The 25,173-nt window shown below is 41.7% G+C and overlaps 2 protein-coding genes across 3 annotated transcripts in view; both read right to left on the bottom strand.

The window, feature by feature from the left end:
• Positions 1–3,585, bottom strand: part of ALDH9A1 (aldehyde dehydrogenase 9 family member A1) — a gene marked incomplete at its 5' end in the record, with an annotated part of 29,617 nt that extends 26,032 nt beyond the window's left edge. Inside the window, 2 exons of one of the 2 annotated variants that reach the window (XM_079698608.1) lie at positions 1,453–1,598; positions 3,405–3,585. In XM_079698608.1, the coding sequence (XP_079554734.1) occupies positions 1,453–1,598; positions 3,405–3,585 (327 nt within the window). Of the gene's footprint in view, positions 1–1,452; positions 1,599–3,404 lie in introns of those variants that run through there. The other variant, XM_079698609.1, reaches the window with a different exon arrangement.
• Positions 3,586–6,460: 2,875 nt separating this feature from the next.
• Positions 6,461–25,173, bottom strand: part of TMCO1 (transmembrane and coiled-coil domains 1) — a 77,754-nt gene continuing 59,041 nt past the window's right edge. The window contains exon 7 of the mRNA XM_079698387.1: positions 6,461–6,481. Within this exon, the coding sequence (XP_079554513.1) occupies positions 6,476–6,481 (6 nt within the window). The 3' untranslated portion in view covers positions 6,461–6,475. The remainder of the gene's footprint in view (positions 6,482–25,173) is intronic.

Consider the following 25,173-nt stretch of genomic DNA (forward strand, 5'->3'; position numbering starts at 1 on the left):
ATTATAACCCAAATGCTTATGCACAAGGAAAATGTGAGAGACAAATCAGAATAATAACTTATCAGCTTTGAGTTACCACTTTTAATCTATCAAATAAAAAATAAATTTTAATAGCAGAAAATACCTTGTTGGGAGAAAATTCTCCAGGAATATTTTGACACTACTGCATGGTCCAGGCTTTCTGAGCAAAGGACACTGGCAAGCTGATTGAAAAACAAAGGCCTTAGAAGGCAGAGACAGGGTCTCCCAAAAGATAGAGGTCACTGGAGCGATGGGAAGATATAAAGCTCTCTACTTCCTGTTCCTGGAGACATCTGCTTATATTCCAGGGTAATAAACCTAATGACACCTTCCCCCCTTATGAGATCTGCTTAATGAGTAACCTCTCTCCAGAGAAGAGAATGGGCAGATGTGCAGCCCCCATATAAGCTGAGTCTCATAATGTTAGGGTTCCTCTCCTGTGGTGCAACCACTGCATGCAACAGGGTTAACATCTGCCTCTCACTGCATCACCCCATGGGGACTGGGACTCAGAAAACTAATGCTGAAGTATTGCTCTGGGTACAGCATCTGGGTCCTGTAATAAAACCTTTCCCTAATCCAGCAAGCTTCATGTCTCTTGTCAGAATACACATATAACCTTGCAAGTAGGGTAACTCTTAGACCCTCAGTTTCTGACAACACACTGATGAGGAAAAACAAATCATCACAGTCCTACACTGAGAGATATCCTTGACTTATATTTTGGTGTATATCCTCTGAATTTTCTAATTTTCTGTAATGACAATCTAGTACTAGACTGTAAAAAGCTAAACTTTATTTCTTAAGAGGGGAACATCGATGAATCTATGAAATCTTCCAGGCAACTAAGGTAGAAAATAAACCTGAAAAAGAAAAGTGAGCTTAAGAGTCATCAGAGGAAAAAGTAAAAAGGAAACAAGTATACATAGTAAAATGAAAAGGAGACAAGCTACAAAGGATACATTATCACTCCAACAAAGAAGGAAAAGAAGGGCTTCCCTGGTGGCGCAGTGGTTGAAAGACCGCCTGCCGATGCAGGGGACACGGGTTCGTGCCCCAGTCCGGGAAGATCCCACATGCCGTCGAGCGGCTGGGCCCGTGAGCCATGGCCGCTGAGCCTGCTCATCCGGAGCCTGTGCTCCGCAACGGGAGAGGCCACAATGGTGAGAGGCCCGTGTACCGCCAAAAAAAAAAAAAAACAGAAGGAAAAGAAAACCTGCCGAGAGAGATGTCACAAGGAGCCAAGAGCCAGAAGGAAATCACTGATGGAAAACTTGTTGTACATACCAAGGTGAGCATATGGAAATGCCTTCCTACTTAATCTAAAAGGTATCACCTAATAGCGCATCAAGGTCTAACTGCAAATCATCATAAAGAACTCACAGAACAGTGCAAGAGGACTTTTCTGGAAGACATTATATTAAAACATACCCTTATTATCCTGGCAGCCTCCAAAAGGATTCGGCAACGTTCCATGCCAGATTTTTGACTCCATATTTTAAAGGCAGCCTTTGCATCTTGAACAGCTAAATTTACTTCCTTTTCTCCTGAACACGTGAAAGTAGCTATCACTCGCCCTATAAATACAGGGAAAGTCAGTGTTATCTCAATTGGTTGCCACACATTTTAAATAAAGTATTGTGTATCCAATTTTCCTTTTATTGATCCTCTTCTTGTTTTTAAGTATGGTTTGATTTAGTGACTACCCTTATACCAGCAGCTCACCTTTTTAAGAATCTAATAAAAATTGCAGACTTCTGTCCAGAAAAATGTACTGAACCATATCACAGAATTATAGAGAGAACATGTCCCTTGCCTAGCACACCATGAACTTCAGGGTAAGAACCCCTGCCCTCCTCTATTTTACATTTGGGTTTACTAACATTAACCTCCAATCAATTATTTCACAATGCTCCTTAACAATGTTTGAGAATCCCAGAGGTCATACAAAATCAAAGTACTCCGTCTCCTGGGTTATGAACTCTGATTTTAAATCACTGGTTTATGTTCTATACAAGTCATATAATACTGATACTTGATGAATACGGTTAATAAACAGAGTATCAAGAAAAGATACTCCTAAAAGCAAGAAAAAGTTTTTCTCAAATATGGGGAAAAAACAAACAGTCCCTCATTTTCTTATTTCAGTCTTATTCCCTATCCTGGGCAAAAGATGAAATGATCAGTTTTTCTAGACCCAAATCCCAACGGTTGTGACTGACTCTACTAAAAAGAATTCCCTAAGACGTCAAGTCAGCAGTTTCTTTTCCCCTCCCACAAGAACACCTGGGACGCTGCTTTTTCCAGAGATTTCACAAACCTGCTATTTGTTACAAATTTGAATAGCTAACTGGTAAAGGCAGTGCTTAAGGATCACACACACACTGTAGGCAATTAAAATAAAGAGCAATTTTTCTTTCTTTTGTATCAATATGGGGGTGGGGGTCAAGAGGCTGTCTCCTCCTACCTAAAGAAGAGCCTGATGGTGTCTGTGGCCCCTTCCTGCTCTGACAAGTCGCTGCTCTGTGGTTTGGTGTAATTGGTCAAATGTAAATTCTCCAGTCTCTTGAAATCCAGTTTTATCCCTCTGGCTACATACCACTTGGTTTGCACAAACATTTACATTTTTCTCCTCACAAATATTCCATAACATCCAGCAAAACAAACATAAAGCAAAAGCAAAACAAAAAACCTGTTCCTCATTTGCTTTGTGATCTATGGAGCTCCCAGGGCAAACTGAGGGCCTGGCACAGCGCTGGGCACACATTAAACACGGGATAAAAGCAGGATTTTTTTTTTCCCCTTTCCCAGTTCTGGTTCATGTTCAGAAATATTTTAACACTAGGGGATGGCAACAAAGTCCTCATTCACGCTAACTAGAAACCTCTGTGCGCGCTCCTCCATTTTGGCACAAGTGTTTCTTTTCACCCCGTCCTTCTAGAACTCCTCTGCTACGTGCACGGTTGAAGACATTACTGCAGTCCTAACCTTAAAATTTAATAACTAACGAAGACTCCACCTCACCCACCGGGGCTTTGTGGACTCTCTGTTCAGGCCGTTGTAAAAACTACCCATGAAAACATCGAGCAACTCACCAGCCTGTCCAGTTTCCTACGACCCCCTTCGGGTCCGGTCCACATGCTTCCGAGTTTGCACAGCACTGTTAGCTGCCTACATATACAACTTTATACTCTACACTGTCACTTACCTGTGCTCAGTAAACGTCTGCTGAATGCACTACAGGAAGGTTCAGGGAGGTAGACTAGGTTCACCCCTGGGGCGGGGGAGAGTCAATCCGCGCCCGACCCTCGCCCCTACCCCGGTCCCCACCTCGTTCCCCGCCCCGCCGCCCCGGCCCTGCCGCCCGGTCTCCGTCCCGTTACCGGTTGCTGGCTCGAACGCCTTCTCGGTGCCGGAGGCGTCCACCGGATCCACGCGGGCCCCGCCGCGGTAATTGAGCGGCTGAGACACGACGAAGGTACCAGTGCTCATGGCGGCGACCAGAGCAGGCCGGAGAGTGTGACGAAGCGGAGAGATCCCGGCCAGACCCGCTCGGAGGAACATGGGGGACTGGCGTAGTGTCGTGCCCTAGGTTAAGGGGAGGTGGGGAGGGGCGGGGGCCGCGGGGAGGCAGAGCTAGCTGCAGCCTGAGGGGCGTGGCGCCGCTGGACTAGAGTTGAGGGTCCTCCAGGAAAGGAGCCGGGCCTTCCGGGGCGGAGTTTGCGAGACCTTTGGGAGCCCTTGCTAGGCTCGTCCGCGGTCCAGGTATGGCCCTCGCTTAGCTGAAAGGATGGGCGAAACACCAGCGACTTACACACACGCACACGCATGCACGCTTTCTCTCTCTCTCTCCCTCCCTCCCTCCCTCCGTCTCTCTCACTCTCTCTCTCTCTCTCTCTCTCCCTCTCATTTTCGCTTTCTTCTTCCATATCAATATTTGAAACAAGAGTTATCAGGTACATCACTGCATGTAATCATCCCAGGATCTTACTCTCGATTTTTCCGTCTGAAGAAAGCGGAGGATTGGAGTGCTAGTAATTTTACTTTGGGGATTACTTCACTCTTAAGCCACCATTTCTTTATTTGTGTAATAATACTTTAAAAAAGTTATTGCCTTTGTTGTACACCTGACACTATCACAACATTGTAAATCAACTATACTCCAATATAAAATAAAAATTAAAAAAATTTTTAAATGTTATTGTAAAGACCAACGGGAGGACTGTCAAGAAAACATACGATATTTTGGAAAGTGCTGGGATCGGGGGTGGTCGTGGGATGAATTGGGAGATTGGGACTGACATATATACACTAATATGTATAAAATAGATAACTAATAAGAACCTGCTGTATAAAAAATAAATAAAATTCAAAAACAATAAATGCAGTAAATAATTGTGAATAAATTAATACAAGTAAAAAAACAAGATACTTTGATGTGAAGCTGCTTTTTTTTTAAACATCTTTATTGGAGTATAATTGCTTTACAATGTTGTTTGTTTCTGCTGTATAACAAAGTGAATCAGCTATACATATACATATATCCCCATATCCCCTCCCTCTTGCGTCTCCCTCCCACCCTCCCTATCCCACCCCTCTAGGTGGTCACACAGCACCAAGCTGATCTGAAACTTCTTTTTAAATTCCGAAAGATCTATGTAAATTCTATTAATGACAGCAGCACAAACGGAAACCTAATGACAGGTTATAAAGAGCAAAATCCTCATGAAAAGGCCTGTGGAAAAAAGGCACTCCCAAGGTCCTGGCAGGTAAGGGATCTTACACAAAAGCAGTCTTGTTCATTCTTCATACTGAATTCCCATGCATCTGCAGCAGCGTGTTTCATGAACAGAAATTAATTGCCAATATGCACATTCCATTATTTCCGGCAGGCTTGTTACTCTTCTAGGGGCTGCAGTCTTGCTCCATGTTCTTTCCTTTACCTACCAGCACAATATTAGGGAGGGTGATTTTCAGGTTTGAAACAGAAATAAACTACACTGGTCAACTTTTCCAGAACTCTATGCCAATTTGTTAACCCCTGCGATGCTTCTGAGATTTGTAGGTCTTGGTCCTCAAGTGGAAACAGCAACATTCAAACTTAGAACAGCTGGGGCCAAACTCAGCTACTACCTTTGTTATTGTTGGCCATTGGAAACAGAATTGAAACATACCATGAGTTGATAACCAGCAATGTAGATTTCCAGGATCACTGGATCAAAGATGGTCATTTGCATGTACAGAGACCACAGGTCTCAAGGTTTTTACTTGGGGGGTGCAATTCCTACTTATAATGTTCTGCCCCAACAGATGCATTTTGACCTGTCAGATCATGGTTCCTGTTGTTTGTTTTAGACATATGGTCATGATGTCTGTTGCTATAATTCATAGATTATTAAAATGACAAAACTCCACCAAAATATTTAGCTCTTCCCCTTACTTACTGGTGCTTTTATTATTAGTGTTATTAACATATTATTATTTGAAAAACCCAACATGTAGAGAGAGCTTTATAGGTTGCAAAGCCCTTTCACATTTATCTCCTCACATAATGTTCATAATAACCCTGTAAAAGAAAAGGAGACTAGTACAGATTGAGTGAGGAGCTCATATAGGGCACTCTCATAAATATCTCAGTGGTAATTCAGCAAGTCAGGTTTTATCACCCTTTGTGTAGAAGAGGCAACTAGCTCAGAAAGGTTGTAGATCTCCCCACCTGGAGGACGTGGGATGGGAATCCAGGTCTGTGCAAATCCAAAGCACATTTCTTCTCACTACACCAGGTCCAGATGTTGTCCCCGTGAAGGTTGCCATCAAAATTCACTCTTAATTGGGTGGTCATTTATCATAGAAAAGGGGGATTTTGAAACCCTGGAAGCTGGCCCTGGGGAAAAGATTTAAAGAACCTGTAAATTTCCTGGGAGGAGCTTGTTAACAATACTCCCAAAGCAGCTGAGAAGCCACAGAGGGTGTTGGCCAGTTGAGATCAGGGTGAAAATTTAAAGAGACAGGCACACACCGAGTGAGAGGAGTGCACCTCCTGAGATGGATGCACGAGGGACGGCACAGGTGAAGGGATAAAGAGGAGTGGGAGGAGTGGAATTGTTGCTAAAGGAGGAGGAGAAGCTGAGAGAAACTGCCTACTTCACAATTTGCTTAGAGCCAAGCTTGGGTGCCACTAAAGCCGCCTCCATATCCAAATTTCCTTCCCCAGAGAACTGGAGGTGAAGAAGAAAAGCAACTAGATCCTCTTCCCCCATCTCCAGGATTCCCAAAGGAGGGAGCCCTTGGGAACCCATTTGGGGTCCCTCACTCCCCTCTCACCACCATGTCATCCAGCTGCCAGGCTGTTGCTTTGGCTTAGTTTCATCATTAGCGGTACTCCATGCTTTGATGCATCCACCAGGAGGAAAAGAAAATGTCTTTAGGGAGTAGCCAGCTCTTACTCCATCTTCTAGAACTACATTAAAAATAAACACTCATACAACTTTTTTCCTGGATACAATAATACGTCTATTACACTTTTCTTTCAATGAGGAACCAGAAAACCATCCACACAAAAAGAGGAAAAAAATCATTCAGAATGCTTTTCCTGCCCATATTTACAGGGACTTTCTCTTATAATAGTTTACAGATTGAATTCCATTTTAAGCCTTGAGAATGCACATATTCTTCACATATAGAATATAATTGTCTTGGGACTTCCCTGGTGGCACAGTGGTTAAGAATCCACCTGCCAGTTCTGGGGACATGAGTTCGATCCCTGGTCCGGGGAGATCCCACATGCTGCGGAGCAACTAAGCCTGTGCACCAGAACTACTGAGCCTGCGCTCTAGAGCCGTCGTCGTGCCACAAGTACTGAAGCCCGCGCGCCTAGAGCCCGTGCTCCACAAAAAGAGAAGCCACCACAGTGAGAAGCCCGCGCACCGCAATGAAGAGTAGTCCCTGCTCGCTGCAACTAAAAGAAAGCACGCGCGCACCGAGGACCCAACACAGCCAAAAATAAATTAATTTTTTTAAAAAAAGAATATAATTGTCTTACTCAAGATCTAATAGGTTTCCTGATCTATGCACCCTGACGCTAGGATTAGGTCTGTAATGAATATTTGTTGAATAAGCAAATGAACAGTAATTCAGTCAGAGGTGTTGCATATCTGGACTTTTGACATCATCACCCTGATAAGAATGTTCCAGGATGCCAGTTAGCTATCTCTACTTGGAGAATCCAGTCTTTTCCATTTTCAACGTATTTTTCATGCTATAATAGTCATATGTTCAAAAAATATGTCAAATTTGTAAATATCAGGTAGTATGAAACAGAATTTGTGAAAGTGGTCTTAAAAAAAGCACTGTACAATTGTTGTCATTATAATCATAATGCATTCATAGTTTGCAGTGCCTTTCTGTTTTGTTTTGTTTTGTTTTGTTTAATGAAAATCAGAGTCATTGACTTTGGAATTTGTTCTTGGAGCTAATAACCCCAGAATATGAAAGATCATGGATCTTACAGAAAAATTTAGAACCCATCTGTATCTGAGAGAGCAGAGTTATACTGGAATTATTTCAACTCTTTTACATGTATATGATATGTCATTGGTTGTATTAGTGTATTTTTCTAAAACATAATAGAACTTTGATTATTTGCATGGATATAATATGTAGTCAGTTAAAAACAAACTTTAAAAACTTAAACAAGGACCTCTCTATAATATTTTTCCAATTTCTTGAGTCTATAGTATTTCAAAATAAATAGTTTTAAAAATTAAAAAGGAACACATGCTCACTATAGAAAAATCTTTAGAGATGTTTTTTAAAGAAAATTAAAGCAATTATTTCACCACTTAGAAATAATGTTAATAGCTAACCACCTATTAAATACTATCATACTTTACTGTTTTACTTTGTATTATCTCACTTATTCCTCAAAATGACACTATACGGCAGGAACTGTTATCCCCATTTTACAAGTGAGGAAACTGAGATTTGTCAAAACTGAGTAATTTGTCAGATGTTAGATAATAAGATAGATAGTAAGAATAATGAATCGGGCTTCCCTGGTGGTGCAGTGGTTGGGAGTCCGCCTGCCGATGCAGGGGACACGGGTTCGTGCCCCGCTCCGGGAAGATCCCACATGCCTTGGAGCAGCTAGGCCCGTGAGCCATGGCCGCTGAGCCTGCGCGTCCGGAGCCTGTGCTCCGCAACGGGAGAGGCCACAACAGTGAGAGGCCCGCGTACCGCAAAAAAAAAAAAAAAAAAAAAAAAAGAAAAAAAAATGAATGAATGAATCTGTCATTGGCTTAGTTATTTTCTTAGGACAGAATCCTAGTTAGACCTAGGTGTATAATTGTTTTTAAACCTTTTGATACCAATTTGCAGGCATCCATTTTTAAAGCTAGAGGCATTGAGGTATAGTTTACAATAAAATCCATTCATTTAATTTTTTAAATATTTATTTATTTAATTTATTTTGGCTGCACCAGGTCTAAGTTGCAGCACGTGGGATCTTTGTTGTGCAATGTGGGCTTCTTAGTTGAGGCATGCAGACTTCTCAGGTGCAGCATGCAAACTCTTAATTGTGGCATGCATGTGGAATCTAGTTCCCCAACCAGAGATCAAACCGGGCCCCAGGCATTGGGAGCTCGGAGTCTTACCCACTAGACCACCAGGGAAGTCCCAAAATACATTCATTTTAAAGGGACAGTTCAATGAGTTTTGACAAAGGTATACATTCATGTAACCATCACCTCACTCAAGATATGTGGGCAGTTTATTTTTTATTATTGAGTGTGTAAATATTAGTTGCCACTGAGCCAATGGTAATAAGTGGCCAATTTAATTACATTTGCTTTCTTTATAACTTTTTATTTTTCCTGGAGCTCATAATTGCTTCTAATTTCCATTTGTTTAGTTTTCTGTGAACACTTGACCAAGTCCTTCCACACCCTCTAGCAGCTCTGTAAAACCATGCTCCATACAATTTCTACATTGTCCGATCTATTAGAGAATGTGTTTTATTCCCCTGAAGATATCTGTGTTGAAGCCTTCTGACCTCATCTACTCTGCTCTGGTTGCTCTCTCAACCTGCTGCCCAGCTATTGCCCTGGGACTTCCTTTGCTGTCATCTTAAGCACTCATTCCCTTTGCCTCTGCCCTGTGGTCTCCTCTGCTTCCTGCTTACCATGTCTTCTTCTTTCTTGGTGTATTCCTTATTTTAACAAAGACATTTTCTAGTAGTAACTTCTTGAGAAAGGATATAAGGGAGGTAAATTTTTGGAAACTGCCTGATTGAAAAAGGTTCATTCTCACCTCCTGCATGATTGATGATCTAGGTGGGATCAGGTAAGTACAGAATTCTAAGTTGAAAATAATTTTCATTTAGAATTTTGAAGGCAACACACCTATCATCTTCTAGTTCACAACATTACTGTTGAGAAGTCTGATATGTGTAGGCAGTTTTTCATCTGCCTTTCCAACAAACATTTTTTTGAGGACCTGTTCTGCACAAGGCATTGAATTAGATGTGAGAGTATACAGGGCTGAATAAGCCTCACACATAGTAAGAACTTTAAATAGCTGTTTGTGAAGCCAGTTACCAAGATGGCCTCGAATAATTCCTGCTTCGTGCTATTCTCACTTTTGTGTACTCTCCTCTCAAATTACACCAGGGTTGGTCTCTGTGACCAGTAGAGAAGGGCAGAAGTAGTCACTTCAGGGGTTAGGTTATGAAGGATACTGTGGCTTTCCTCTTGGACACTGTCTCTCTCTGATCACTTGTTCTGGGGGATGCCAGCTGACATGTTGTGAGGCTGTTGTGGAGTGGCCCTCATGGTGAGGAACTGAGGCCTATTTTGAACTGCTATGCTGGTCAGGTTGGGAGCACACCCATCAGCCCTTGTCTTCAGATGATGCTAGTTCCAGCCAACAGCTTGACTACAACCTCATGAGTGACACTGAGCCAGAACCACCCAGATAAGCTACTCCTGGACTCCTGACCCTCCAAAACCAACTGAAATAAAAATGTTTATTGTTGTCAGCTGCTACTCAAGCTTGGAGTAATTTTTTAATGCAGCAATAGATAACAAATACACTACTGAATTAATTGAGGTAGTTATGGCTCTCTGCCTCCCCCAAAAATTACAGCCTTGGCTTTTTTACAGGGTAAATACATTTAAGAATAACTTATTTCAACCATGATATATATCACTGTCCTCTAGAAATCCTCTTCAAGAGTCCTATTCATCTGTTCATTTAACAGAATTTTACTGTGTGCTAGGCATGAAGTTAATGGTGATGAATAAAGCAAACATGAGGACTTCCCTGGTGGTGCAGTGGTTAAGAATCCACCTGCCAATGCAGGGGACACGGGTTCGATCCTTGGTCCAGGAAGATCCCACATGCCGTGGAGCAACTAAGCCCGTGTGCCACAGCTACTGAGCCTGTGCGCCTAGAGCCCGTGCTCCACAGCAAGAGAAGCCATCACAATGAGAAGCCCGGGCACTGCAACGAAGAGTAGCCCCCGCTTGCCGCAGCTAGAGAAAGCCCGTGCGCAGAAACACCCAACGCAGCCATAAATAAATAAATAAATAAATAAAAAGAGTGATATCCCTTAAAGAAAAATGATCTGTACGCTCATGAGCTAAGATTTAAGAGAGTAAGATAGAGAATAAGCAGATAAATAAATATGCAATCACAAATTTGAAAAATGCTGTGACATTTTTGTGGGTAAATGAACAGAAACGTCTGGCAGAGGAGGTGATGACTAAGCTGAAACTGGAAGGAAAAGAAGAAATTAGGCAAGGAAAGTGTTGAGGGCAGAGCATTCCTGAGAGAGAGGACTGAATGCATGAAAGTTCTCATATGGAGAAGATCTGGGCATGGTCTAGAAACTACTGATGACTCGGGGTGACTGAAGTGTTGCTGTGATGGATGAGAGTGGCTCAAGGCAAAGCTGGAGGATCAGCCTTCGGCCACAGAAAGGAGTCTGGATTTTATCCTAAGAGCAATAGGACAGTCATCAAAGGTGTTAAGCAGGAGAGTGACCTGATCGAGCATAAACTTTTAAAACCTCACCCTGCCTGCTCTGTGAATAATGGATTGGAGGGAGGGAGCAACACGGGAAGGCAGCAGAAGGACCCAATTAGGAAAGGTTTTTGCAGAGATGACGGTATCTGGACAGACTGGAGTAGCAGGGCAGTGGATGAGTCCAAGATATATTTTAAAAGTAGAAATGATAAGACTTGATAATGAATTGGATCATTCTTCCATCAAGGATCTACAATTAGCAGCACTCCCGTGCCAATACTCAAATAAGCTCTTAAGGTCCATTTGTAGGAAAATGTAGAGTAGTCAAGCTTCCAAGACTCCAGACACATCCAAATGAGGCACAGCATGTGGCAGTCTGCCTTTCTTTAAAAAAAAAAAAAGTTCTGGATTATGATTTATGTTAGAAATTGTCCAAAGTACTTTGGTTAAACCTTGCAAAAGAAAAACAAGAAACCAGATTTGAAATTTCAAACATCAGACATTTCAGTGAAATTTTTATAGTGTTGTAGAAAAATAAGTTTCTAAGCTAAGATTCATTTTTCAGTTTGACCTGAAGTCATTAACAATAGGTACTACATATAAATGATCAATATCTCCTATCTGGCCATATTAGTCTTCAATTATCTAATACACATCTCCCAAACCTTGATCTCCATACAGATACTAAGGTTTACATTTCAAATAGGTAACACAGACTTTGAAAAGAGAGTCCTTATTTTTTCCACTTTGCAGTAGCAGGAAAGCACAACAGAAAAATCTATTCCACACGATGAACAACAGAGAACAGTTAAATTAATCTCACCATGACTGGTCAGAAAGTAGGTTCTCTGTTTACCACTGCATTAATTAGGTTTCATATTTGGTTGCATTATCAAAGGCAAACATAGCAGATGCTTATAGAAGAAATAAATTTTTTTCTCCATCATACAACATGCTGAGCAGTGCAGGAATAATATGGCGGCCCTAAAGTGTTAGGGACTCAGGCACCCTCTGTCTCATTGCTCTGATACTCTCATATGTTAATTTCTCCATGTTCCTTCAAAGACCATTCTCACTTAACTTCTCATAGAAGAGCTTTTGACATACCGAGACTTAGCTACCATCTTGTATATCATAACAAGTATCCCAGGCAATTCTAATGCCAGGTAATTCTGACGTAGTCCTTGGACCACACTCAAAACGACTAAGCATTGTTTTCCAAATTATGACTCTCAGAACACTGATTTTGCAAGATGCTCCTTATAAAAAAGGATTCTACTTAATATATCTTTCTCCTGGAAATTAGCAATAATTATTAGCACATTTAGAGCTCAAGTAAGTGCTGCAGTAAAGAAATCTGTTCAGGATAGGTGAGGGAGATTAGAAGTACAAATTTCCAGTTACAAAATAAATGAGTCACGGGGATGCAATATACAGCATAGGGAATATTGTCAATAAAATTGTGAAAACTTTACATCAGTCTTGTAGTGGTGATCAGTTTGTAATGTATAGACATATCAAATCACTATATTATATACCTGAAGCTAATACTGTAAGTCAATTATACTTCAATAAAAAAATAATAGCAATCAAAGAAAGAAATCTGTTCAATGTTGTAACCCATGATTTCCCAATCTTATTTGAATGCAGCACACTGTTTTTTCAAGCGGCAACTGTTAAACACTCTGTAAAACGTTGTTTTAGAGTCAAGCTGGGAGATGAGACTGTTAAAGTTGATCAGTTAAGGAATCTTGAGTATCCTTAAATTGAGCAATTTCAGTTGAACAATGAGAAGAAGCTGGACTATAAATTACAGAATGAACCAGAGGTCGCGTGGACACAGAGAATGTACAACTATACTTTCATGAAGTATTGAAAGGAAGAAAAGTTCAGTACTGTTTCAGGAAGAGAAAAGAAGCTAGGAAGAGGGAGAGCTTGCAAATCCAAGAGAAAGAAGGAACAACTGATGGAAAATTCCAAAGGAAGTAAAAAAGGGGCGGGACAAAGAGAGTAAGTAAAGACATGAAGAGAAGTAATGCTACGGGTTTTTTCCTCAAAAAAAAAAACAAACACAAAGATAAAAACATGAGTGTAGATACATATGTTTGATAGTGAAGGAGCATGGCTGAAAGGGAACTGTTTTTCTCTATAAAGTAGGAAACAAAATCACCTGCTGAAAACGAGGAGCAAAGAAAAGCTTCAAATGGGAGATAAAAATTTAGGAATGGCACTTATTAGAAATAAGAAACACTACTGATTCAGAATTAGTAAAAATATTGTTGAGCAAAACTCATTTCTGATTGGACTGTTGAATCAATTGTTCTCCATCCTCACTCAGTGGTCCAGGAGAGGAGCAAGCAGGTGTCAGTATTTGTAAGGATGGATAGAGCTAGGGAACCAAAGGCCCATGCAAGAGTGTTGTTGAATGATAATTTTGTTGTGTTGGTAAGCAAAGGAAGCTAGAAAAAGAGAGTGATGGGTAGAGGTTAAGGCTCTGGAGGTTTCTAGGATGTGGAAGAGCAGGTTTGGTGGGGATATAGGAGTGGAAGAGTTGGGAGGTTAACAGGGTGTGTTCACATGAGATTTCTATGTTCAAAATTTCAGAGTTTTAGGGCTTCCCTGGTGGCGCAGTGCTTGAGAGTCCACCTGCCGATGCAGGGGACACGGGTTCATGCCCCGGTCCGGGAAGACCCCACATGCCACGGAGCGGCTGGGCCCGTGAGCCATGGCTGCTGAGCCTGCGCGTCCGGAGCCTGTGCTCCGCAACGGGAGAGGCCCGCGTACCGCAAAAAAAAAAAAAAAAAAAAAAAAATTCAGAGTTATAGGTGGTAATTAGATCAATTCACAGGAATGAATTGTTGGAGTGAACTGGAGGGGAAGGTTGCTGCAGTAAAGGATATCTAGGAATTGTAAAGCTAATAAACAGGACATACGACATAGTGAAAACAACAATAGCTACCATTAAATCCTGGATCTGTCTCTTGAACAAGTTGCTCAACCTACTCAGCATGTTTCATTTTTTTGTTTTGTTTTTGTTTGTTTCGTTTTGTTTTGTTTTTGTGGCCACACTGCACAGCATGCTGGATCTTGGCTCCCCAACCAGGGATCGAACATATGCCCACTGCAGTGGAAGTGCAGAGTCTTAACCACTGGACCGCCAGGGAAGTCCCTGTGTTCCTTATTTTTTAAGAAAAGGGGGAAATAATAACTATCTGGTAGGAGCAATGTGAGAAGACAACATACATGAAATATCTGGCACAGTGAATTTAAAAAGCAGTAGCTATTATTATTGGATTGGTTGGCTCTGAAGATTTTATAGATGCCTGGAAAGATGGCAGAAAAATGATAAAAAAAAAAAGATCAGAATAGGCCAGATGATGAAGTCCTCCACGAAACTGAGGAACTGACTTGTAAGTTGCTAAGGGGACGATCAGGAGCTGAGAGATTGCTGAGAGGGTAGATCTTAAGAGTTCTCGTCACATACACATATACACATACAGACACAGAGAGAGAGAGAGAGAGAGAGAAGTAGTAGCTACGTGAGATATGTGAGGAGATGCATATGTTAATTAGCTTGATTATTTCACAATGCATACTTAAAACATCAAGTCATACATCTTAAATGTATACAGTTTTTCTTTGTCAATTATACCTCGATGAAGATGAGGGGGGGAAAAAGACTTGAGAGAACCCAGAGAATGTTGAGTCCCTGACTGTGGTACTTTCTGATTCACTATCCTCCATGTTCTCATTTGAAGTGGCTGTTCAGACTCTGCTTCCGAAGATGATTGAATAACTGGGGCCAGATTCATCTTGCTGCCTCAAACAACTAGAAGAGTGGGCAAAATATAGGAAACAATAATTTACAGACATTGGACAACAGGTAACATAGGACAGTGATCTCTGCAAGTGAGCTCTTCAAATTTCCCAGCTCTCTACCTTAAAAGAGTTTCCAGGCCATAGTGCAAGAGAGGAAACCCAAAGATAGCCCAGCCATGTTCCTGTATGAAGGAGACATAATTCAGAGTAGCTAGAAAGGAAGGAGCTGTGCAAAGAGAGAGCTTTGGAGAGCTGCAGGGAGTCCCTGATCTGAAGGCTGACGACTGATCTACAGTACTCAGTAATGAGGAAACTACCCAGGGCCAAGGGAAAACCCACCAGAAAGGAGGAGATAGAAAAATCCCTTGAGCTCATATAGGATTGGAAATTGTTTTTGTTCCCACCAGCCAGAGTGGAAAGACCTTATACCATAGGGCATTGTGTAGGGTCCTTGGAAGGATGTCTCAATAGTGGGACCAAATTAGCCCTAGGCTAGTGGTTGCTCTGGGGCTGACAGAACAAGGCTTAAAGCAAGCCTCAAAAAGATCAAATCAATTTGAAGTAACTCATCTGTGTCCCAGAACAAAACCCCTCAAATATTTAAAGGAATACAGTAAAGTCCAGCACCTAACAAAGTAAAATTCACAATGTCCAAAAGCCAATTAAAAATTATCAGGCATGCTAAGAACCTGAAGGAATATCAATCAAAAGAAAGACTGAGAAATCACACAAGTGATAGAACTGTTAGATACAGATGTTAAAATAGTTATTATAAATGTATAACATATGCTTAAGAAGGAAAACATGAACATGATGAAAAGGAAAATGGAAGATATATGTATGAAAAACATAATATCTGAATATTGAAAATACACTGTGTGGGTTTAACAGATTAGATATTGCAGAAGAAAAGATTAATGGATTTAAAGACAGCAGAAGAAACTCCAAAATGAAACACACAGAAAAAAAAGACTGAAAAACACAATGAACAGAGCTTTAGTGGGCTATAAGGCAATATCTAGTGACCTGACATATATATAACTGGATTCTCAGAAGGCGGGGGTATTAGGAGGTGGAGAGAAAAAATATTTGAAGAAATAATGGTCAACGTTTTTCTAAATTTCATGAAAATTATAAATTTTCCAATCTAAGAAGTTCAGTGAACCTCAAACAGAAGAAATATTAAGGAAACTAAATCAAAACACATCCTAGGGCTTCCCTGGTGGTGCAGTCGTTGAGAATCTGCCTGCTAATGCAGGGGACACGGGTTCGAACCCTGGTCTGGGAAGATCCCACATGCCGCAGAGCAGCTAGGCCCGTGAGCCACAACTACTGAGCCTGTGTGTCTGGAGCCTGTGCTCTGCAACAAGAGAGGCCGCGATAGTGAGAGGCCCATGGACCGCGATGAAGAGTGGCCCCCGCTTGCCACAACTAGAGAAAGCCCTCGCACAGAAATGAAGACCCAACACAGCCAAAAATAAATAAATAAACAAATGTGGGGTTTAAAAAAAAAAGAGAAAAAAGAATGTTATTTGTAAAAAAAAAAAAAAAAAAAAAAAACACATCCTAATCAAAATGCTAGGAACCTGTGATAAATAGAAATTTTAAAATGGGTGCTAAGGAGTCCTTCTTTGAGGACTATTTGGCTTTTAAAGCCTGATTTTGCAATCTGAGAGTCCAGGATTTGTTTTATTTTAACAAAACTCTTTTTAGGCCAGGCTTCCTATGGCTTCTTCAGGAATACTCTCACTTCACAAACTTACAAGGCTTTTAATCTATTTGCTTCTATTCAGTTCCATGTGCCAGGGGAGACACCCAGAGTTCTTTTCGAGACAGAGTCCTTAACCTGTTTCAGCACTTTGCTTCCTTGCCCCAAGCTTCTCCTTCTCAATAGTGGTAGTTGCCTTGAAAACATCTGAAACAATTGGGCAAGATTGAAATAAGCTCTTTGTCTGACTGAGATGTCTTAATGAGAGGCCTCTAAGCAGCAAGTCTCATCTCTTTCTATTTATGGTATTGAAGCAGTTGGCTTATTAATATCTACAACATCCCAAATTTCTGAGATCTTTATTCCCTTCTTCTGCCTGCAAACCAGTAGATTCTGGTTTGAGTGCATCTCTTGCTTGTAATACCTAGATAAAAACAGCAAGCAGCACTACAAATAATAAATGCTGGAGAGGGTGTGGAGAAAAAGGAACCTTCCTACACTGTTGGTAAGAATGTAAATTGGTACAGCCACTATGGAGAACAGCATGGAGGTTCCTTAAAAAACTAAAAATAGAGCTACCATATGAACCAGCAATCCCATTCCTGGGCAGATATCTGGAGGAAATTATAATATCAAAAGATACATGCACCCCAATGTTCATAGCAGCTCTATTTACAATAGCCAAGACATGGAAGCAACCTAGATGTCCATCAACAGAGCACTGGATAAAGAAGATGTGGTACATATACACAATGGAATATTATTCAGCCATAAAAAAGAGTGAAATAATGCCATTTGCAGCAACATGGATGGACCTAGAGATTATCACACTAAGTGAAGTAAGCCAAACAAAGACAAATGTCATATGATATCGCTTATATGTGAAATCTAAAAAAAACAACAAAAACAAAAACAAAAGAGGGAATTCCCTGGCGGTCCAGTGGTTAGGACTCCCCGCTTCCACTGCAGGGGGCCTGAGTAAGATCCCACAAGCCCTGAGGCATGGCCAAAAAAAAAGATACAAATGAACTTATATACAAAACAGAAATAGACCCACAGACATAACAAATTTATGGTTACCAAAGGGGAAAGGAGGGGAGGGATAAATTAGGAGTTTGGGATTAACATTAACACACTATTATATATAAAACAGATAACCAACAAGGACCTACTGTACAGCACAGGGAACTCTACTCAATATTTTTTTTTTTTTTTTTTTTTTTGCGGTACGCGGGCCTCTCACTGCTGTGGCCCGCCCCCCCCCATTGCGGAGCACAGGCTCCGGACGCGCAGGCTCAGCGCCCATGGCTCACGGGCCCAGCCACTCCGCGGCACGTGGGATCTTCCCGGACCGGGGCACGAACCCGTGTCCTCTGCATCGGCAGGCGGACTCCCAACCACCGCGCCACCAGGGAAGCCCCTCTACTCAATATTTTGTAATAATCTATTAGGGAAAAGAATCTGAAAAAAATATGTATGTATATATATATATATATATATATATATATATATATATATATATAAAATTGAATCACTGTATTGTACACCTGAAACTAACACAACATTGTAAATCAACCATACTTCAATTAAAAAAATTAAAAAAAACAGCAGGCAGCAGCCAACTCATACATTCTGGCTCATTCCAACCACCTTCCCTCGCACAACTGACACAATAGGGGTTGTGTCTGCCTTTCATGTTACCACAGCATCAGTTCTACCAAACGTTTTGCCATGCCAGAAGAGGAGATGCCATCTTTTCAGCCAGTGATACCAGTTTCTAACCTCCTGCTATGCTTCCACTAAGCCAATGTCATTCTATTCTATTCTACATTTTTTAGCTGCACAGGTGCATCTTGCAGGATTTTAGTTCCCCGACCAGGGATCAAACCCGGGACCTTGGCAGTGAGAGCGAGGACTCCTAACCACTGGACCACCAGGGAATTCCCTAGGTGTTTATTTTAAATAGCACTCCACTTCAAGGTACCAATTTTTCTATTAGTCAGGGTATGTTAAATTAGTTTATGAAACAAATCCAAAATGGAAGAGCTTGAACACAAAAGAAATTTATTTACAACTTACTTAACAGTCCAGGGGCAACTAGGTTAGGATGTTTAAGATCTGTGAGGCCAGGGGTGGGGAGGAGGGCACTTGGCTCCCTATAGGTACAGAAGGACCCGGGATGCCATCTTCAACACATGGTTTCTGAGGATGCCCTCTGTGTCACCCTGCCAGTCATCCAGGAAAGACAAAGAGCAAGGAGGTATAATGGGTCAGGCATGGAAGTCGCTCATACCACTTCTCTTCCCACACCAGTGGAGAGAATTTAGCTGCATGGCCACACCAAGCTGCAACTCATCATCGGTTAACTAGGAGAGTGAAGTATGAATTTGTGGAGACAGCTATCCACCCCCACTACAGATATTCTATTAGTCAGTGTTCTCCAGAGAAGCAGAATCCATAGGATATATTTATATAGACAGAGAGAATGAGAGAGAGAGAGAGATTTTAAGGAATTGGCTTATGTGAGTTGGGGGGTTTGCTGGCAAGTCTGAAGTCCTTAGGGCAGGCTGTCAGGCTGGAAGTTCAGGTAAGAGTTGAGGTGGCATAAACAGTAATGGAAAAGGATATGAAAACGAGTGTTTGTATATGTATAACTGAGTCACTTTTCTGTGCAGCAGAAACTAACACAACATTGTACATCAACTATACTTCAATAAAAATAAATTTAAAAAAAGAAGAGTTGATGTGGCTATCTTGAAACCAAATTCCACAGGGCAGTAAGCTGGAAACTTGGGCAAGATATCTGTGTTGTTGTCTTGAGGAAAATTCCCTCTTATCTGGAAAACCTCACTCTTTGCTTTTAAGGCCTTCAACTGCTTGGATGAGGCTCCAGTTACATCATGGAGGATCATCCGCTTTCCTCAAAGTCTACTGATCATGAACTCTTATCACATCTAAAAAGTACCTTCACAGCAACATCTAGGTGCTGTTTGTCCAAACAACTGGGCATCATAGCCAGGCCAAGCTGACACATAAAATAAACCATCATAGACATCTAAGTATTAATCGTAGTTATTTTGGAATAGGCAGTGAAGGAGAGGCAGGAGGACAGTATAGGGGAGGGAGGCATAGATTTTTGTTATTTTTATATACTCACAAATATTTGTTTCTCTACTGTGTGTATATATTACTTTCTTTTTTAAAAAGACTGTTGTTTTTGATAAGGGAGATAAGATGTTATAGACTGATGATATAGTCTGAAAAGAAGACAGGCTTTTTGAAAAACTGAGGATCAGGCAATGGGTAACTAAACGCATGTCATCCCCACCTCTTGGTCCTCAGATAAGAGTGTCAGGGAAACAGCAGCCTCTGCTCAGGAGGGTTGTGAACTACCACGTCTTACCAGATGCATTTATGTAATTATATGTATACTTCCCTCATGAGAAAGCCAGGTTTTTAGTTACGGGGGCTGGAGTATTCTATGAAGAAATTGAGGCTGTGATAAAGTCTAAGCAAAGAGCGGGGCAGCAGAGGACTTGGTGTAGAGGAAAGGGGAAGCAGGAGGAAGAAGGGCTTGGCTGGATGGAGATGGGCCATAAGAGGACAGACAGTGGTGGGGTGGCCAGCAGGATAAGGGGAACCCTTCCAGGTCCACCTGCTCTCCTTCTCTCCTAATTTTTTAAGATGGTTGCCAAGTCAAGGAAGAAACAAACCTTTTGTGGGTTTTGTTGTTGCTGTTATTGTTTTTGCTTGGACGGACATTGAGAGGTTTGAGGAGTGGCAGAAGGAGAGTCCAAGAGGGGAAAAAGGTAATAATACCTTTCATGCGTTTATGAGATCTGTGCCTTCATGCTAAACCACAGGGAGTCTCCCATTGGCCCTACTCGAGTAGCCATTCTAGAATCCTCTCAGTGTGCAGTCCACTCTGCCTGCTTCCCTTTTGCTGTACAGTGGCCAAGTGGCTCCAAGAACACAGCACCTCATTCCCCTGGAGAGCCTGCAGGACCAAGTCTCACCACTAGGTGGCACACACACAAAAGCTGTAGGTTAACCGGCGGAAGGATAAAAACTAGACAGCTAGAAAACTCAAACCCATATAGCAAAGAAGGAATTCAAGAATGAGGTCTACAGATTCAAATATCTATTGCGTTTTTTGAAATTTTGACTACCAAGTGGCCTTTTCCGGTGCCCCCAAACTTGAGGCTGGATGTTTGGTCATGATGGAAAGAAATATCTCTGCACCAGGTGGCAGCAAATAGCAAGATACAAAATAAGAGAGGCTGACGACCCATCTAGAGCCAGGTTACCCCCTAAGGCAGCCCAATTCTATCTTGAACGGCCTCTCTGAATCATTATCCATACTCCTTAATATTTGTATCCCACCCAAAGCCATTTCTCCCTTGTCCCAGGCTTAACTGATCCTGGATTTTTTTCCCCAGTGTTTAACTCCCTAGCCACATAACTAGGGCAAATCATGAGTAGACTAAACCAACCAGGGTTGTCTTATTCCCCTTGGCATTGATGGGCTTGGGGATGAGCGTGTGACCCAGATCCAGCCAATGGGCACTGGAGAGGCTGGGCATCTTCTGGGAAAAGATTTCCCAGCTCTTAAAAAAAGCCCCAATATGAAAGTTGGACAGCTGCATGTAAATCAATAAAGTTAGAATACACCCTCACACCATGCACAAAAATAAACTCAAAATGGCTTAAAGACTTAAACGTAAGACATGACACCATAAAACTCCTAGAAGAGAGCATAGGCAAAACATTCTCTGACATAAATTATACCAATGTTTTCTTAGCTCAGTCTCCCAAGGCAATAGAAATAAAAACAAAAATAAACAAATGGGACCTAATCTTTCACACAGCAAAGGAAACCATAAAAAGTAATAATAATATTAAAAAAGACAGTCTACAGAATGGGAGAAAATATTTGCAAATGATGCAACTGACAAGGGCTTAATCACCAAAATATACAAAAGCTCATACAACTCAACAAACAAACCAACTGAAAGATGGGCAGGAGACCTTAATAGACATTTGTCCAAAGAAGACATACAGATGGCCAGTAGGCACATGAAAAGATGCTCAACGCCACTAATTATTAGAGAAATGCAAATTAAAACTGCAATGAGGTAACACCTCACACTGGTCAGAATGGCCATCATCAAAAAGTCTACAAATAACAAATGCTGGAGAGAGTGTGGAGAAAAGGGAACCCTCCTACACTGTTGGTGGGAATGTAAGTTGGTGTAGTCACTATGGAAAACAGTATGGAGGTTCCTCAAAAAACTAAAAATAGAACTAGCATATGATCCAGCAATCCCACTCCTGGGCATATGCCTAGACAAAACTATAATTCAAAAAGATACATGCACCCCTATGTTCATCGTAGCACTATTCACAATAGCCAAGACATGGAAACAACCTAAATGTCCATTGACAGATGAATGGATGAAGAAGATGTGGTATGTATATATATAATGGAATACTACTCAGCCATAAAAAAGAATGAAACATTGCCATTTGCAGCAACGTGGATGCAACTAGAGATTATAAGTGAAGTAAGTTAGAAAGAGAAAGAAAAATACCATATGATATCACTTATATGTGGAATCTAAAATATGGCACAAATGAACCTGTCTACAAAACAGAGAGAGACTCACAGACATAAAGAACAGACTTGTGGTTGCCAAGGGGGAGGGGGAGGGAGAAGGATGGACCGGGAATTTGGGGTTAGTAGATGCAAACTATTATATTTAGAATAGATAAACAACAAGTTCCTACTGTATAGCACAGGGAACTATATCCAATCTCCTGGGATAAACCATAATGGAAAAGAAAATGTAAAAAGAATGTATATACATAGTGTATAACTGAGTCACTTTGCTGTATAGCAGAAATTAGCACAACATTGTAAATCAACTATACTTCAATTAAAAAAATAGAGGGACTTCCCTGGTGTTCCAGCTGTTAAGACACCACGCTCCAAAGGCAGGGGGCCCGGGTTCGATCCCTGTTCGGGGAACTAGATCCTGCATGCATGCCGCAACTAAGAGTTCGCATGCCACGACTAAGACCTGGTGCAGCCATGAATACATAAATAGTTTTTTAAAATTATTTTAAATATTAAAAAAATAGAGAATTAAAAAAAAAAAGCTCCAATATAATAAGAGCCTTCATTCTTTTTCCCAACAGTATGAAAAATAGGTTTGTCTAAGCAAGGAAGAGGTTCATCAGAAAGTCAGGGAAAGGGGAGAAAGGGTATCTTTTTTTGCTCCATGGTTGGGGGTTGGGGGAGCAGTCAAAACGGGGCGATGCTCCTAGGAGTGTGTAAGCTGCCGTGAAGGCCGCACGCAGCTTCAGAGCTGAGACTCAGCCATGGCTGTGGCCCTCTTCCCACTCTCTCCTCTTCCGTTTCCCAGTTCTCCTCAGGTGGGTAGAGGGAGAGGATGCTGCAAGGGCCCCCTGCAGCCTCAGTACCGGTGCAGAGGAAGCTGAGGAGTGGCCAGCCCCACAGAGCTCCTCTCGCCCCTCCCCTATTCTAGTTGCTTCTAAGGTGCAGAGTGCGGAGAGCCTCAGCCATGTGGCTCCAGGTAATCCATGGGCCCAGACGCCACACATGAGCCCAGCCTCTTACTTAAGCTACTTCTTCAGCCTTTAACCAAATCCAAGTTCCTCTCATCTAAAAATAACAGTTCTCTTCCACCCTACCCACGTGTCCGTCTAGCTGCAGACCTGTATCTCTCCTTCCTCAGAACCAGCCTGATAGGAAAAGAGTACACTTGCTATCTCTACTCCTTCAACTCACATTCACTCCCCAATCCACTGTAACCTTTGCCACTCTACTGAAGCTGCTTTGGATAAGCTGTTATTAAGCTCCATCTTGTCAAATCCAATGGATGCTCTTCTAACTTTTTCATATTGACTTTTTGGTGTGGCATTTGACACTATTAACCACTCGTTCATTTGTTCAGTAAATGTTCATTAAGCCTCTACCATACACCAGGAGTTGTTCTAGGTTCTGAAGATATATTAGTGAATAAAACAGTCCCAAGTCCCTGTCTTCATGAAGCATCTATTCTGGTGGGAAGAGATAGGCAATAAAATAAATTAATAAGCAAATTATATGGTACATCAGAATGTGTTAGGAGAAAGTGTTATGATACATCAGAAGGTGTTATGGAGAAAAGTAAAGCAAGAAAAATGATAGAGTGCTAGAATAATCTGAATGTAGAGTGTTTTAAAGAATGGGTCAGAGAAGGACTTACTGAGATGATCGTTGAGCCAAGACCTGAAGAAGGTGATGAAGAGATCCACGTAGAAATCTAGGGGGAAGACTTTTTCAGGCAGAGGGAAAAGTAAGTGCAAAGGCCCTGAGGTAGAGTGTGCTTAGTGTACTGAGAACAACCTGGAAATCCCTGTGTCACCATCAGAGTGAATGACAGAGAGAGAATAGTAGGGGATGCTGTCAGAGAGTAAGAAGGGGTGGGGTGGGGAAGAGGAGGGTAATGGACACATCTTATAGTCTTGTAGAAGCTTTGCAAAGACTTTGGACTTTACTCTGAGTTGGGAAGTGTTATGGGTTGACTTGTGTCCCCTGGAAAAAAGATATGTTGGAGTCCTAACCCCCAGTACCTCAGAATGTGACCTTACGTGAAGACAGGGTCTTTACAGAGATAATCCAGTTAAAATGAGGTCATTAAGGGGGGTCCTAATCCAATACGACTGTGTCCTTAAAAAAAAAAAAGGAGAGGGCTTCCCTGGTGGTGCAGTGGTTAAGAATCCTCCTGCCAATGCAGGAGACATGGGTTCGAGCCCTGGTCCAGGAAGATCCCACATGTCGTGGAGCAACTAAGCCCGTGCACCACAACTACTGAGCCTGCGCTCTAGAGCTCGCCTGCCACAACTACTGAAGCCCACGAGCCTAGAGCCCGTGCTCTGCAACAAGAGAAGCCACCGCAATGAGAAGCCCGCGCACCACAACGAAGTGTAGCCCCCACTCACGGCAACTAGAGAAAGCTCGCGTGCAGCAACAAAGACTCAACGCAGACAAAAATAAATAAATTAATTTTAAAAAAAAGGAGAAATTTGGACACAAAGACAAGACAGGGAGAATGCCATGTGAAACACTGGAGTTATGCACAAACTGAGAAACTACCAGAAGTTAGGAGAAAGTCCTAGAATACAGCCTTCCCTAGTGTCTTCAGGGGGAATATGGCCCTGCCAACACTTTGATCTTGGACTTCCAGGCTCCAGAACTGTGAGACAATAAATTTCTGCTGTTTAACCCACTAAGCTTGAGGTACTTTGTTTTTTGGGGGTTTTTTTTTGCATTTGTTAAATTTTTTTTAACATATTTATTGGAGTATAATTGCTTTACAATTGTGTGTTCGTTTCTGCTTTATAACAACGTGAATCAGTTATACATATACATATGTCCCCATTAAGCTTGTGGTACTTTTCATGGCAGCCTTAGCAAACTAATACAGGGAGCCAAGGGAGGGATTTAAGAAGAGGAGTTATATGATCTGGCTGACTTTGTAAAGGAATCACACATTGTTGCTGTGTTAAGAACAGAAGAATGGAATCAAATGGACCAG

This window comes from Hyperoodon ampullatus (assembly GCF_949752795.1).
Source record: "Hyperoodon ampullatus genome assembly, chromosome: 2".
NCBI classification, from domain to species: Eukaryota; Metazoa; Chordata; class Mammalia; order Artiodactyla; family Ziphiidae; genus Hyperoodon; species Hyperoodon ampullatus.